Source organism: Bombina bombina, chromosome 1 (assembly GCF_027579735.1).
Source record: "Bombina bombina isolate aBomBom1 chromosome 1, aBomBom1.pri, whole genome shotgun sequence".
Taxonomy (NCBI): Eukaryota; Metazoa; Chordata; class Amphibia; order Anura; family Bombinatoridae; genus Bombina; species Bombina bombina.
Window position 1 is genome coordinate 1046765415 of NC_069499.1, and position 14381 is coordinate 1046779795.

The 14381-nt window shown below is 38.2% G+C and overlaps 1 protein-coding gene across 2 annotated transcripts in view; it reads left to right on the top strand.

The window, feature by feature from the left end:
- Positions 1 to 14381, top strand: part of CDH22 (cadherin 22) — a 224914-nt gene that overhangs the window by 135009 nt on the left and 75524 nt on the right. Inside the window, exons 6-7 of one of the 2 annotated variants that reach the window (XM_053693516.1) lie at positions 652 to 818; positions 13460 to 13713. In XM_053693516.1, coding sequence (XP_053549491.1) covers positions 652 to 818; positions 13460 to 13713 — 421 coding nt within the window. Of the gene's footprint in view, positions 1 to 630; positions 819 to 13459; positions 13714 to 14381 lie in introns of both variants that reach the window. The other variant, XM_053693525.1, reaches the window with a different exon arrangement.

Genomic DNA, 14381 nt, shown 5'->3' on the forward strand with positions numbered 1-14381 from the left:
TGAGGCCGTGTTATTCCTACTAGCTTTCATGAAATGTTCTTGTCAGCACGTATAGATCTACAAACCGACCGAGATTCACCTTTTAGGCAAAGCTGTAATATTCAATACATTCTTAACATAGATAACTAAATTATGTAAATTTGAATGGCTCCTGGATTCTAAGACTTGAAAGCTTTTAAACTAAGTTATTCTTAGTTACAGAAGAAATAGTATTACATATAAATATAAAATTAACTATAAATATATGTGAGGTATACGTCCTAGCATAAATAGGATTTCAGTGTGATATTACCATCCACCTTTATTAAAGGCACATGCTAAAGGGAAAATTGAATTTTGCATTATTGATCATTAAAGTGGTTAAACACATTGATAATATCGCACTTGGGAACTGCAAACAGGAAACTGTTTGCACATACCACAAATGATTTGTGGTTTTCTACTCCTTAGCGTTTCCTTTGTAGTGGTTAAACACATAATAACAAAATAACAAAAACCATGAATAAGATCAAGTGTGAAATTCATAAGTGAGAGTTTTTATATCCACACTGAGTTAATGATGCCTAACCGTCTATCATGTAGGTTTAGGTGTCTTGGATTTCCCTTAATCTGTTCTTTCTTTTTTTTCAGAGCTATACCAGTTTAGTGTAGTAGAGTCTGCTCCCCCAGGCTCTGTAATTGGCCGACTGAAAGCTGAAGATGCAGATGTTGGAGAGAATACAGATATGTTCTACCAGATTCAACAGCAAGAGATGGCTACCTTTTTCAGTGTTACTACAGACAGTGTTACACAGGAAGCAGTGCTGAGCCTACTGCAGGTATAAACAGTGAATAAAATTAAATTATGTGTATACAGTAGTGATCGTTAGGACTCAAGGAAAGTGCAATGCAAGGGCACATTATAGCAACATAGTGCCAGGTTACAAGTGGTGCGCTAATGTTAGCGCGGGTTGAGATAAGCAATATCGCTGGTCCGTGCTAACATTAGTACGCAACTTGATATTACAAGGGTTAGCGCAGGAGACATTGCTCTAGTACAACCTATACTTTCAATGGAGATCTTGACCGCACTACATAGCACTGGTATTACAAGTTGAAAGTTATAGGTTATAGCGGGACTTGACACCTGAGGTTAAGTGTAAGGGTTAAAACAAAAAAATCACAAAGTACATCAAAAACATATTAAAATAAAATATTACATTCATATATAGACTTATAGGGGCCGATTTATCAAGCCCGTATGTATCTGTTTCCACGCGGTCTTAAGACCGCTGCTCCTTAACTTGCCCACCACCTTATGAGGTGGCGGACAGCAATCAGCCCAATTGAATATGATCGGGTTGATTGACACCCCCTGCTAGCAGCTGATTGGCCGCGAATGTGCAGGGGACAGCATTGCACAAGCATTTCACGAGAGAAATGCTTGTGCAATGATAAATGCTGACAATGTATGCTGTCGGCATTTATCGATGTGCGGTGGACATGATCCGCTACAGCGGATTATATCCGCTCGCACTATGATAAATTGGCCCCATAGGCTTTATAATAAAAAATATGTATATATATAATATTAACCCCTTTCCTACATGGAATTTCAGACAAAAACGTGTCCAAAGTACTAGAGAATTTCTAGCATAGCTATTGCTATTTTTTATTTACCTATGAAACTATATATATTTTTAAAGTAGACAACCCAAGATATTGATCTAGGTCCATTTTTATATATTTGATGATACTATTTGGCCACTAAATAAGATCATATAAAAAAATGTATAACGTTTTTGCAAACTTTGAGTTTGTCACTGACATTTGTTAAACACAATCACTGCAGTCATAAGACAAATGGTTGTAAAAGATTATCTGGGATCCCCTTTGTTCAGAAATAGCAGAAATACATAACTTTGCAATTAGATTTTCGAAATTAAGTGTCTTCTAATTGCAGCTGTGCACCACACTTCTGAAATTCCCAGCAGTGTAAGAATCAGCCAGTTATCTTTCAAGGTTCATTTTGACTGTATTGTAGAGATTATCCTCCCACCTGACACCTCCTACCCCCTGATCCCTTCCAAACACCCCCCCCCCCCCCCACACACACACACACACAAACACTGGTCACCACCATCTTAGGTACTGTTATATATTTATGTAGTGTAGGGGTCCCTCCTCATTAACCCCCCTCTACAGCTCTCTTACCCTCCCCTCTTCCACTGCCCAATGCCATATTTATTAAACACTGCCAATCTGCCAGTAACAAATAACTCTTTTTTTCCCCCTTTGTTTTCTGTATTGTAGTCGCCCCCCTCCTCTCTTTCTTCTGAAGTGTAGGGTCCCACTCCAGCTGTTTTTGTTCTATAGTGTAGAGCCCCATTACTAATCCTGCCCCCTCCCACATCTTCCTGGCCTTGCCCACCCATGTATGTCTTTCCATAGAACTAGAAATCAAAAGTCTGGAAACCTTACTCAAATTCATATTGTTTCTAAAGCCAACACCCCCTTCTCTTATGCACTCTGGAACTCTGTTTGCAATAAGCTTACTTCTATCCATAGCATCTTTATCACATACTCCCTATGTTCTCTCCTCCAGACACAGCATCCACTGCTGCACTGTTACACCCTTAGGTCTTGAAACAAATAAGGAGGGGGTGTAGGTACTTTACTTTCCTCTCATTGCTTATATCAATAAATACAACCCATCACTTCCCTCACATGTTCTTCCTTCTAAACCCACATGAATCACTTATTCTCTCCCCACAACTAAACTAGATCATATTGCTGCCTGGCTACCTTATTTTCTCTCCTTGGACACCTTTGCCCTCATTCTTGGGGATTTCAACTTCTCTGTTGACAATCCCACTTCCCCCACTGCAAAAAAAACAAACTTCCCCAGCTCATTTCCTCTTTCAGCCTGTCACAATGAACCGACTCTCCTGCTCACAAAGAGGGACACTTGCTTTATCTGATTTTCAGCTATCGATGCATTCTCTGAAACTTTACAAATTTCCTTTTTCCTCATTCTGTTCATCATATCCTCACTTGCAACATCACAGAACTTCCCACAACTCTCCCTTCATCTAACCATCACACCAGGCTTCACATAAGCCTTAAGTCATTAGATCAGCAGCATCTCTCAAAATCTCTCTTCTGTTCTCTTCCATCTCCGCCTTTTCCTGCCCTAACCAATCTATCCATCTCTACAACTCCACTCTTACATCAGTCCTTGACAATTTGGCCCCTCCTACTATAGCTCAGTCACGCACTCATCCTCAGCCGTGGCATACTCCTCTGACACATTATCTACGCAGATATTCCAGCACTGCCGAGTAACACTGGACAAAATCTCGTTGTTCAATTTTCTTCACTATAAGTTCATCTTGAATGCCTATTGTTCTGCCCTTAAAGTGAAAGTACAGTTAGGTGGTCAGCTTAGCACAGGTATATCTGTTAGTTAAAAATAATAGGAGTTTAATTCATCGTTTTTATTTAAGCTATCTCTAAATAGCATTATAGCAAAATACAAACTGATGTTTTTCAGATTTTTAAATCTCCCCGCTTACCGATATATAATTTACTTCCTTGTCACATTTTCATTACAACCAATTGACTTTCTGGCCGATCGTCGGCCGTGAAGCTATGTCATCCTAATATGTCATCTATTGCGCATGCGCAAAATCAGTTCCACACAATTCTGACGGACGCGCATGCTCAATTCGCGTATGCGCACAACTTTTTAGGACACTGCTGCTCCGTATCATTATTGAAGAGCCCTGATCGCCAATTCGCGCATGCGCAATGTGTCCCTGATCGCCTATTCGCGCATGCGCAATGTGTTCCCTGATCACTGATTCGCGCATGCGCAATGTGTTCCCTGATCGTGAACACGCATTTAAGGTACGTATAGAGTGGGTGGGACCACTCTATACGTAAAGGCCTAAAAATACAGGAAGAGGAGGGTGGGCGGAGCAAGGACGAATACAGTAAGCAAATAAAATAATAAAATATAACGTTAATCTTTGCAAAAAAAATTCAACAAACATAGCGATGCATTTATATTATATATTACATATATGTTTTGCTGAGGTTAAAATTTTACTTTCACTTTAACCTCTCCAATTAAGATTACTTCTCTACTCTTATCTCTACTCTTTTTTTCAAACCCAAAATGTCTTTTCTCCACTTTCACTATCCTTCTCCACCCACCCTCACCTCCTATTACCACTTATCTCTCACCTCAAGATTTTGCCAGCCACTTCAACAACAAAATTGATTCCGTCAGAAACAAAATTATCTCTCAACATAGTTACAGTCTCCAACCCCCTCCCCCCAACTGTTCATAATTATTAAAAACCTACAAAACCACAATTTTACCTCTTTGCCGTGGTTACTGCCCTTTTATTATCCACTCACCTCACTACCTGTCCCCTCGATCCCATCTCCTCATAGCTACTCCCGTCCCTCAATGCAACGCTTACTCCTATCCTAACACACTTGTTCCCCCACTCCCTCAGCACTGGCATATTTCCCTCCTCTCTTAAACATTCACTAGTCACACCTATCCTCTAAAAACATTCTCTCGATCCAACCTCACTTTCTAAGTACCACCCCATTTCCCTGTGGTTATTAATTGAAAAGGGTTTCCATTAATTCCACAGAATGTTTAAGGAACAAATATATATATGTTGTAATAAGAGGAATATTTACAGGTATATATACAAATATATTTTACAACAAAACAATCCAAATAATTAATACAGTGCAACTCTAGGTACCACAACCCCAAATTGTGCAACACTGCTAAAATAATCACATCATTTTATCCCAGACATATAATTAGCCAAAATCTCTAATGTGTGCTTTCTCATGTTGTCCAAAATCAGGCATCCTTAAGCAAGAGGAGGATAAGAAGAAGAGAGAGAGTGAGAGAGAGTGTTTCTCAATTTTATTCTCAGTTCAAAAGGGTCTGGCCTATCACATGCCAGTCAAAGGCTAATGGGAGTGTCTTTGAAACCAAGATTAAACACCTAGCTAAGAGACAAAGTTATATCTGGGGGGAAGGGATTTTAATAACAGCTAGGTGAGTATTCCAGGGATAAAATCTGTAAACTATGTAACCACATTCCCTACTGCATTTTACCTCTAAACTTCTGGGAAAGCTATATATACATGTATATCACATCTCCTTACATTAAATTACCTCATTTGATCCATTGCAATCTGGATTTCAACCCCCAATACTCCACAGCAATTGTTAAGTTTACTAATGCGAAATCGAAAGCTACTTCTCTCTGTTTATCCTTTTCAATCGGTCTGCAGCCTTTGATACTGTTCACCACTCTCTTTTGCTCCAATCCTTCCCATCGTTTGGCATTTGCGACAAAGTCCTTTTATGTTTCCTGCCATGTAGTGCTAAGGACACCTACCTATGTATCTCGTCCGCCCATGGGAACTAAGCAAATTGGAAACTTTTTTAAACTTGTATGTCCTGTCGAAATCACAAAATATTTTTTTTAAATGTTTTCCTTCATGATTCAGATAGAGCATATACTTTTAAACGACTTTCCAATTTACTTATATTTATTTTTATTTTTTTTCTCTTGGTATCCTTTGTTGAAAAGGATACCTAGGTAGGCTCAGGAGCTGCTGATTGGTGGCTGTACATATATGCCTCATGTTATTGGCTAACTGAATGCGTTCAGCTTGCTCCCAGTAGTGCATTTCTGCTTCTTCAACAAAGGATACCAAGAGAATGAATCAAATTACACAATAAAAGTAAATTGGAGAGTTGTTTAAAATTGCATTCTCTATCTGAATCATGAAAGAAACATTTTGGGGTTTATGTCCCTTTATGTAACATTTATAAATAAACTTCTCCCACCCAGCTACATTAAAATGCAAGCCAGTGTGTCAAACACTGACTACAATGGGTTAGATTACGAGTGGAGCAGTATTTTGTGCTCCCTCTTGCGTTAACTGCGCTAAAAGTAAGCTTTGTTCGCACGTTGGGTACGTAGCACACGTATTACAAGTTGAAAGTAAAAAATTTTCGTACAAATGCCAACCCGACGCACAAAAGCCGAAGTTACAATACCACAACGACATTAACGTATTCCTCATAGGAGTCAATAGAGCAAGAAAAGGGGGGGAGAAATGTTTAAATGTTCTTTATATATGTGGGTTTTTTTGGTACAATATATGAGGCAGAATTATCAAATGTCTCTCGGACCTGATCCGACAGTGCGGATCAGGTCCGACAGACATCACTGAATGCGGAGTGCAATACGCTCTCCGTATTCAGCATTGCACCAGCAGCTCACAAGAGCTGCTGGTGCAACACCGCCTCTGCAGATTGGCCGCCAGCAGGGAGGTGTCAATCAACCCAATCGTGTCGATTCCTGTCCGCCTCATCAGAGCAGGCGCACAGGGTTATGGAGCAGCGGTCTTTGTGACCGCTGTTCCATAATTTGTGTTTCTGGCAAGTCTGAAGACTCGCCGGAAAAACAGGCCGTCAAGCTCCGTACGGAGCTTGATAGATAGGCCACATTATCTCTACCTATATATGTATATGATTAAATATAGGAATATCTATTTAAAAATACATACAACATATTCTGCTATGTGCAGAACATTGGAATGTGAAATATTTACAGTAAATACACAGATGAACACTTTATTAAATATGAATATTGCATAAATATAATTTGACATGTTTTCATCTACTTTATTGCAAAGGGCTCCAATGCACTTACATATGTGTGTGTGTGTGTATATATGGGTACATATGTATTTATGTGTTTATATGTGTATATATGTCTGTAAATATATACACAAATATAAATACATATGTACACACATATGAATATATATATATAAATATATACTGTATATATATATATATATATATATATATATATATATATATATATATATATATATATCACTATGTTAAAGGGACAGTTTACTCCAAAAATTTCTCCCCTTTAATTTGTTCCCCATGATCCATTTTAACAGCTGCAGTGTATTAAATTGTTTACACGTAAGGGGGCAGAGCCGATCGCTGGAGCGGCAGGTCATGCTTTGCAGGAGCTCTTGATTTAACTTTGATTTAAAGAGATTTAACTTCATATTTCTGGGACAATTCAATTGTTTCTTGAGATTACCTATGATGACTATGTCCAGGTATATATCTGACATGATTATGAGCACCTGTTATGCTTAAGTGCCTGATATAAGCTCTCCAGTGTGGCCGTGAGGAAGCCGACATATTGTGCTCATGCTGAGAACGTGGATCTCAACTTGACTAACTTTGAAGCCTAGACTGCAGATTCCCCCACCCATATTACTGGGAGAAGCTAGAATGAGCTCAGTTTTTGACATACATTAGTGAGTGTCCGTGATAACTATGGAGCCAGCAGCGTTTATAGCGCTGGACCTTGGCAACCTATTAGATGTCTATCAAGCCACTATTTTGAAGGCATTGCAAGCTGCATTTGCCACATCTGCTGTCAGCGCTGGAGAAAATCTACAAATAGTCCCTGCTTCTTTGTCAGAGGGGGTTTGCAGCGCTTTGGCCACAGGGCCGGCTACCTGCCTTTTCAGACAACACACCAGTCAAAGAAACCATGGATTCACATCTGTTACAGGGGAGCGCTGCATACTGGAATGCCACAAGTGTGCGGGAGGATTTGGGCTTAACTGATGAGAAAGGAAATCACACAGATTATGTTGCTCTAGAGGACAGAGTAAAGTGTCTGATACAACAGTTATGTCAATGAGATGCAGCTCAGCAGAGAGTCTCATAGATCCGGAAACCATTATTACGCAACTCCAGCTTTGTTGCCTTATTTATAAGACCGTCCCTTTATGTAATGGCCGGAAAATAAGATCAAACTTTAATGCGATCCTAAGGATGCACAATGTGCAGTATGGTGTATGCGGAGGGCTCCTGTGGCTTGAGAGTGGGAGGGTTGTCATCTTGTTCAAGGCTATGGGGAACTATTTAGCCTGGAGATCTGGTATAGGGTGAAGTCTACTCATCAATACCCTGTCTCATCGCTAATCTGTTCATCACTATAGATGCGCCTTTCCTACTGTGATTGGCTTGGATTGAGCTTTTCGTATTGCATAGCAGGCACTGGACTATATGAAAGTTACTAACTTGATGTCTCTGTCTGCAATAATATTATTCTTCCTCACGGTATTTACAGCACTGTTTGGACTCTCTTGGTTCATGGTTTGTTGAGACATATAGCTAACATGCAGGATGTATATATGCTTGTAGGCTTGCTATTCTTTAACACTCGATATGATTAGCTGTCACAAAATGCATTGCAGTTTTATTAAGGGAGGTATGCCACTGGGGTTCCCCCTTATATGTTCAATAGCATGCAAATTCAGACATGTTTGGGTGCACTTATTTCTGGTATATTTACCTAACTTATCCTACTAAACTAACTTATATTTTACTGTTTCTAAGGCATCTTTCACACTAAGGCATTTCATATTAATATATCATTATGCAATCTCTGTATTGCCCATGATGCTTATATCTAAATTATTAACTTCCTCGGCTATCTAATAGTAGTCCCTAATATGCCTTATGCTGGGAAAACGATGTCTTTGGATTTTTGTCTGTGCTGCCAGTGGCCGAGACGACATAGCGATATACCCAGATATTCTTAAAAGTTTTTACCAGCCCACAACTGTTTAATTTATTACTTGAAGATTGACCTTGTTGATAGCGCTATATAGTTTAATATAATACAGCATATCCCACTATCTATATTGCTTATCATATATAACCTACTTATTGTACCCTGCTGGCTCCTATCTTCTAACTATACTTGCTTACCGCATGTTATAATACAGTTAATAAGAGGTCCAAAGCCCTCAGTATTTGAATTTGTGTCTCTCATTAGTTTGCACTAGGGATGAGCAAATGTGTAAATTTTTGAATTTCGAATGTAGAACGAATGTTATTACCGAAATTCGAATTCTAAATCCGAATGTCGATAAGAACGAATATTCTTAAAAATTCGAAAATCGAATGTTATTTACAGTTTTCGAACGTCACTTTCGAATTCGAATGTTTGTAATTATATTGAATGTCCACATTCAAAATTTCGAATTTAACATTCTATTTAACAAATACTATTCAGAAGTTCAATAGTTCATGTGGTAGGGCGGGAATCTAGTAAATTGATACATAATAGATACAAATATATCATTTCGAATGTTTCCATATAGAATATTGCATAATTCAAATATTACATTTAAAGAAAGCATTAGAAATACTATTACTAACATATAAATTTGAATTTTTCGAATTCAAATATAAATTTTAATTTTTCATATTCGAATATTGCATAATTCGAATATTACATTTAAAGAAAAAGCATTAGAAATACTATTACAATCTAAATTCGAATTTTTCGAATTCGAATATTGCATAATTCGAATATTACATTTAAAGAAAAAGCATTAGAAATACTATTACAATCTACAATCTAAATTCGATTTTTTCGAATTTGAATATTGCATAATTCGAATATTACATTTAAAGAAAAAGCATTAGAAATACTATTACATACCAAATTCGAATTTTTCGAAAAGAGTATTTTCGAATGTAATCGTAAAATTCAAAACCAAACATTCGAAAATCGAATGTTAGAATGTTATGTAAACATTCGAAATTCGATTCGAACGAACGAATGTGTTAAAATTCGTGCTGTTTTTTGAATGTTGCGAAACATTCGCCCATCCCTAGTTTGCACCCATAATAAGAAATTTTTCTCCATAGTTTTAACCCCTATACCACTACATACCCATCGCAAGTATATATCCTGTTAATCCCTATACCACCACATACTCACCACAAATACTTTACACTTGTAACCTCTATACCGCCACTAGCCCAACACAAGTACCCTACACTATTAACCTCAAAACCGCCACTAGCCCACCGCAAGTGCCCTACACTATTTACACCTAAACCGCCACTACCACCAAAGCATACTAACCCTACTCTACCTAACACTTAATCCCCCCTCTAAACTAAACCCCCTAAGTTACTTAAAAATAAAAAAATCTAAGCTACAGAAAAAATAAAAAAGTCTATAGTGAAAAAGACAGTATCCAAAATAAAAAAACACCATTATACCTAACACTAAATTACATGCCCCATAAAAAAAAAACACCCAAAAAACCTAAACCGTAAATATAAATTGCAATAGCTCTTAAAAGGGTCTTTTGTAGAGCATTGCCCTAAAGTCAATACAGCTTTTTTACATTAAAAAAAAATTTTAAACATCCAAAATCTACAAGTAACCCCCACCCCCAAAATAATAAAGTCTAACTAAAAAACCTATACTAAAAAATTAAAGTTTAAAATAAAATAGCCTATTATTTAAAATGAAAAAAAAAACACCCAAAAAGCCCTAACAAAACCCAAAGTTTTAACTCACCATGTGAAAATCCAGCTCCTCTAAATCCACATCGGGGCCCTTTTCATCCCAGGTCCAGGTGCCGGGGGCCCATTTTCACCACAGTGGAGGTGGACTTCGGCAGCCTCTTCTGCCGCCTCTGCTTCAGCAATCTTCTTCAACACCGGGGCCCTCTTCATCCCAGGCTCAGGTACTTGGGGGCCTCTTCCTCTGCCTCCACTCCACATCTTCTTTCTTAAAGTCTTCAGGTCTCTTCCTAGAGCCCTTCTCTTCATGCAGGCGCCGCCGCCACACACTAAATTTCAGGATGCATGGAACCCCTTTATATAGGGGTACCGCTTCATCCCTATTGGCTAATTTTGAATCAGTCAATCCCTATAGCAAGAAAGTATTTTATTTTTACTTCTTATCATCCAATAGAAAATAGGTATAATGGTGTTTTTTTATTTTGGATACTGTCTTTTTTCTTTAATGTAATTTTTTATTTTTTTTTATTTTATTGTGACTTATTTTTTTTATTTTTGTGTAACTTTGGGGTTTAGTTTAGAGGGTGGTTAGGTGTTAGTGTAGTCCTTTTTTTTGCATTGGGAGGTGGTGGTTTAGGGAATATAACATAATATAATAATAATACCTGTATGGGGGTTGATTAGGTGATTAGGTTAGGGCAGCTTAGGTGTTAATAGTGTATTTTAACATTTATCTACAATGTTTTAAAATAGTATGCATTCTCATGTATGATGCATATTCTTTTAAGTATTGTATATAAATTAATATGTATTTATGTTTTCTTGTATTTATTATTATAAACATAAATATATTTTTTAAATGTATATTTATGTTACAAGTCCTTAGTATTACAATTGTATTATTACATAACAGGCATGCAGTTATGTAATACTATAATTATAATGCCCCATTCCTCCCAGAGGGTAGCACCCATCTCATCAAATTGCAAACAAAATAGTGTCTCATCAAAATAGTGTCTCATCAAATTGAAAACAAAATAGTACAAGGGCGACTTGATGCCCTGCACTCTACTCGATTGGCACCCTTTTTAAGAAGCATCAGACCAGGGCCTCTATTTATCAAGGTCTGTCGGACCTGATCCAACAGTGCGGATCAGGTCCGACAGACCTCGCTGAATACGGCGAGCAATACGCTCGCTGTATTCAGCATTGCACCAGCAGCTCACAAGAGCTGCTGGTGCAACGCCGCGCCCTGCAGACCCAATAGGCCGCCAGCAGGGAGGTGTCAATCAACCCGATCGTACTCAGAGCAGGCGGACAGGTTATGGAGCAACGGTCTTTGTGACCGCTGCTTCATAACTGCTGTTTGTGGCGAGTCTGCAGGCTCGCCAGAAACACGGGGCATCAAGCTCCATTCGGAGCTTGATAAATATGCCCCCAGGGCTCAATTCCAGTCTGGCGCTCAGTTCCAGGAGCCCAGCTTGGTTGAGATTTTGCCAGCATTCGGACGCCGGAGTTTAGCGCATTATTTAAACATTGTTTAGAATTTTAGCGACATAGCTCCCATAGTTTTAGGTTTGACGAGGCCAGAAAGGTAGTTTCTCGTTAGTCTGTCGATGTTTGAACATTGGGCCTTAGTTTGCAGCTTTGGTTTACAAATATATATAAGATAATGAAGCGTGTATGTACACAAAGTGATAACATGATGAGATCTAATTTTACCAGCAAGCTCAACCCATTGTTAAAAGGCTGTGGTTTCAAAGCACAAAACCAACAATTTCATAAACACAAATAAACCTGAAAATGCAATTTCTCATACATTTTATACTCTGCAGCTGGAAATACATTAAGGGAAAAATTATTTTACAATATGCTGTCCCTTTAAAGAACTTTGCAGGGCTATTCTTTTTTCTAACACTTCAGACCTCTTATCTTTGACACCTTGTAACTTTTTTATGCATTTCTTTTAAAATATTTTTTATTACTCAGTATTATTATGAGTGTTACTGTACTTTTAAATGTATTTTTGATGTGTTTTGTCCAACTTTTTTGTCGAGCGTAACAGTTAACCAGAGCGCTTAAGTCATGCTATCCCATGTGTTTAATTAAATTGCGCTCAAGCGGACTTGTTTACTTTCAACTTGTAATAAGCGTGCAACTTCCGACATGCAATAAAAAAAGTCATGATAAACCCCTTATTGTTCGCACGCAACAGTTAGTCACCTCTCATAAGGCCCTTTTTTGTTCTTTGTCCTGACCTCAATCCCGCTGATCATCTATGGGATGAATTGGAACACTGATAGCAAGACAGATCTTTTTGTCCAACGTTAGTGCCTGATGTCACAAATGTTCTTTTTGATTGAATAGGCACAAATTTAATCTGTTAAAACTGCATATTAATGCCCATGATTTTGATATGGGATTTCCAACAAGCTTATATAGGTGTGACGGTCAGTTGTTCACATAATTTTGGTCATGTAGTGTAGACAGATAGAGATAGATAGATTTTTAAAAGTATAAAAATGGTAATTTTAGTTTTTTTGTTTGCATAAAGATACTATTGGCTAGATTTATCAACGCTGAGGCGTACAGGGGCGCGTATATGCGCCCCTGTACGCCTCAGCTCTCCTGTGGCGGGGCAAATTACCTGCAGGTAATTAACATTGCACACGAGCACAATTTTGCGCTCGCGTGCAATCCCTCCCCCTGCCCGCGCACAGCCAATCACGCACGGGCAGGAGCTGTCAATCTCCTCGGTTGGACTCAACCGAAGAGATTGAAATTTCGCCACAATAGAGGTGGCGTAGATGTTAGGGAAGCAGCGGTCTGGTGACCGCTGCTTGATAAATCCCGGCGAGCAAGTTCTTGAGAGAACTTGCTGCCGTAGGGGCTTAATAAATCTAGCCCTATATATACCTAGGACAGATCTTGTATTCAGTGTTTAGAAAAAGATGAAAATGGCAATTTAATTTGTTTTCAATGGATTGTGTTGAGTATTTTTTTTTTCAGAAGATAATGAAACAAATCTGTTGCTATAAAATGTTCTCTGTGTTGCAGTCTCTGGATTTTGAATCTCAAAAAGAACATTCACTGGTGTTGGAGGCTCAGAATCGCTTTGTGGACCCTCGTTTCACAGATCTGGGCACATTTCGGGATCAAGCAATAGTTAAGGTGTCAGTTATTGATGTAGACGAACCACCCACGTTTCACCCACTGGACAAAGTTATAGAAGTGCCAGAAGATGCCCACATTGGGACTGTAATTGGAGCAATAACAGCAAGTGACCCAGATAATGCCAGTAATCCTATCAGGTAGTTACTGCAAGGTGGAATGTATAAATGGGAGGGGATCCAGATTGTGATTCTGATAACTGCCCAAAAATAACACAAATGCAAAATCCATGAATTCAACTTACAGCTGAGTTATTCATTTGTGTAAGTTATTTTACTAGCTGCTTACTGTGTAATATTGAGAAATAAAGGAAACATCCTAGTTTTATACATATTATTATGCCCTGAAGACACAGCAATACCATGGACAGAGATCATTTTGTTTGTATAATGTAAGAAAGTGCAAAACTAGATGCAATATAAACTCATAGCAAACACAAAACCTGGAACAAGATATTTTAATTCATGTAAACTCTCTTCTCATTTGGGTTCTTATAAAGGCATAGCTCCTTATATGTGATAATTTTGCCATGAAAACTTTAGTAGCATGTTTGTGTTTGTGATTTGTGTGCATCTGTGTGAATTTTTATGAGAGCTATGTGTATATGTGAACAATATGCTGGTGCATGCGTCTTGTTTGTGGTGATGCGCATAAAGACTACATTTTTCCTAGAGATATGGAAATGAGTTTGATAAAAACATGAAACGCTCATTTTCTTCTCACATTATTTGTGCCTGCAGATCTAATTGCTGTGAAGTAGTTTGAAAAAAGTATCAAAAGCCTTGAATTTGAATGCTATAGCATTGTT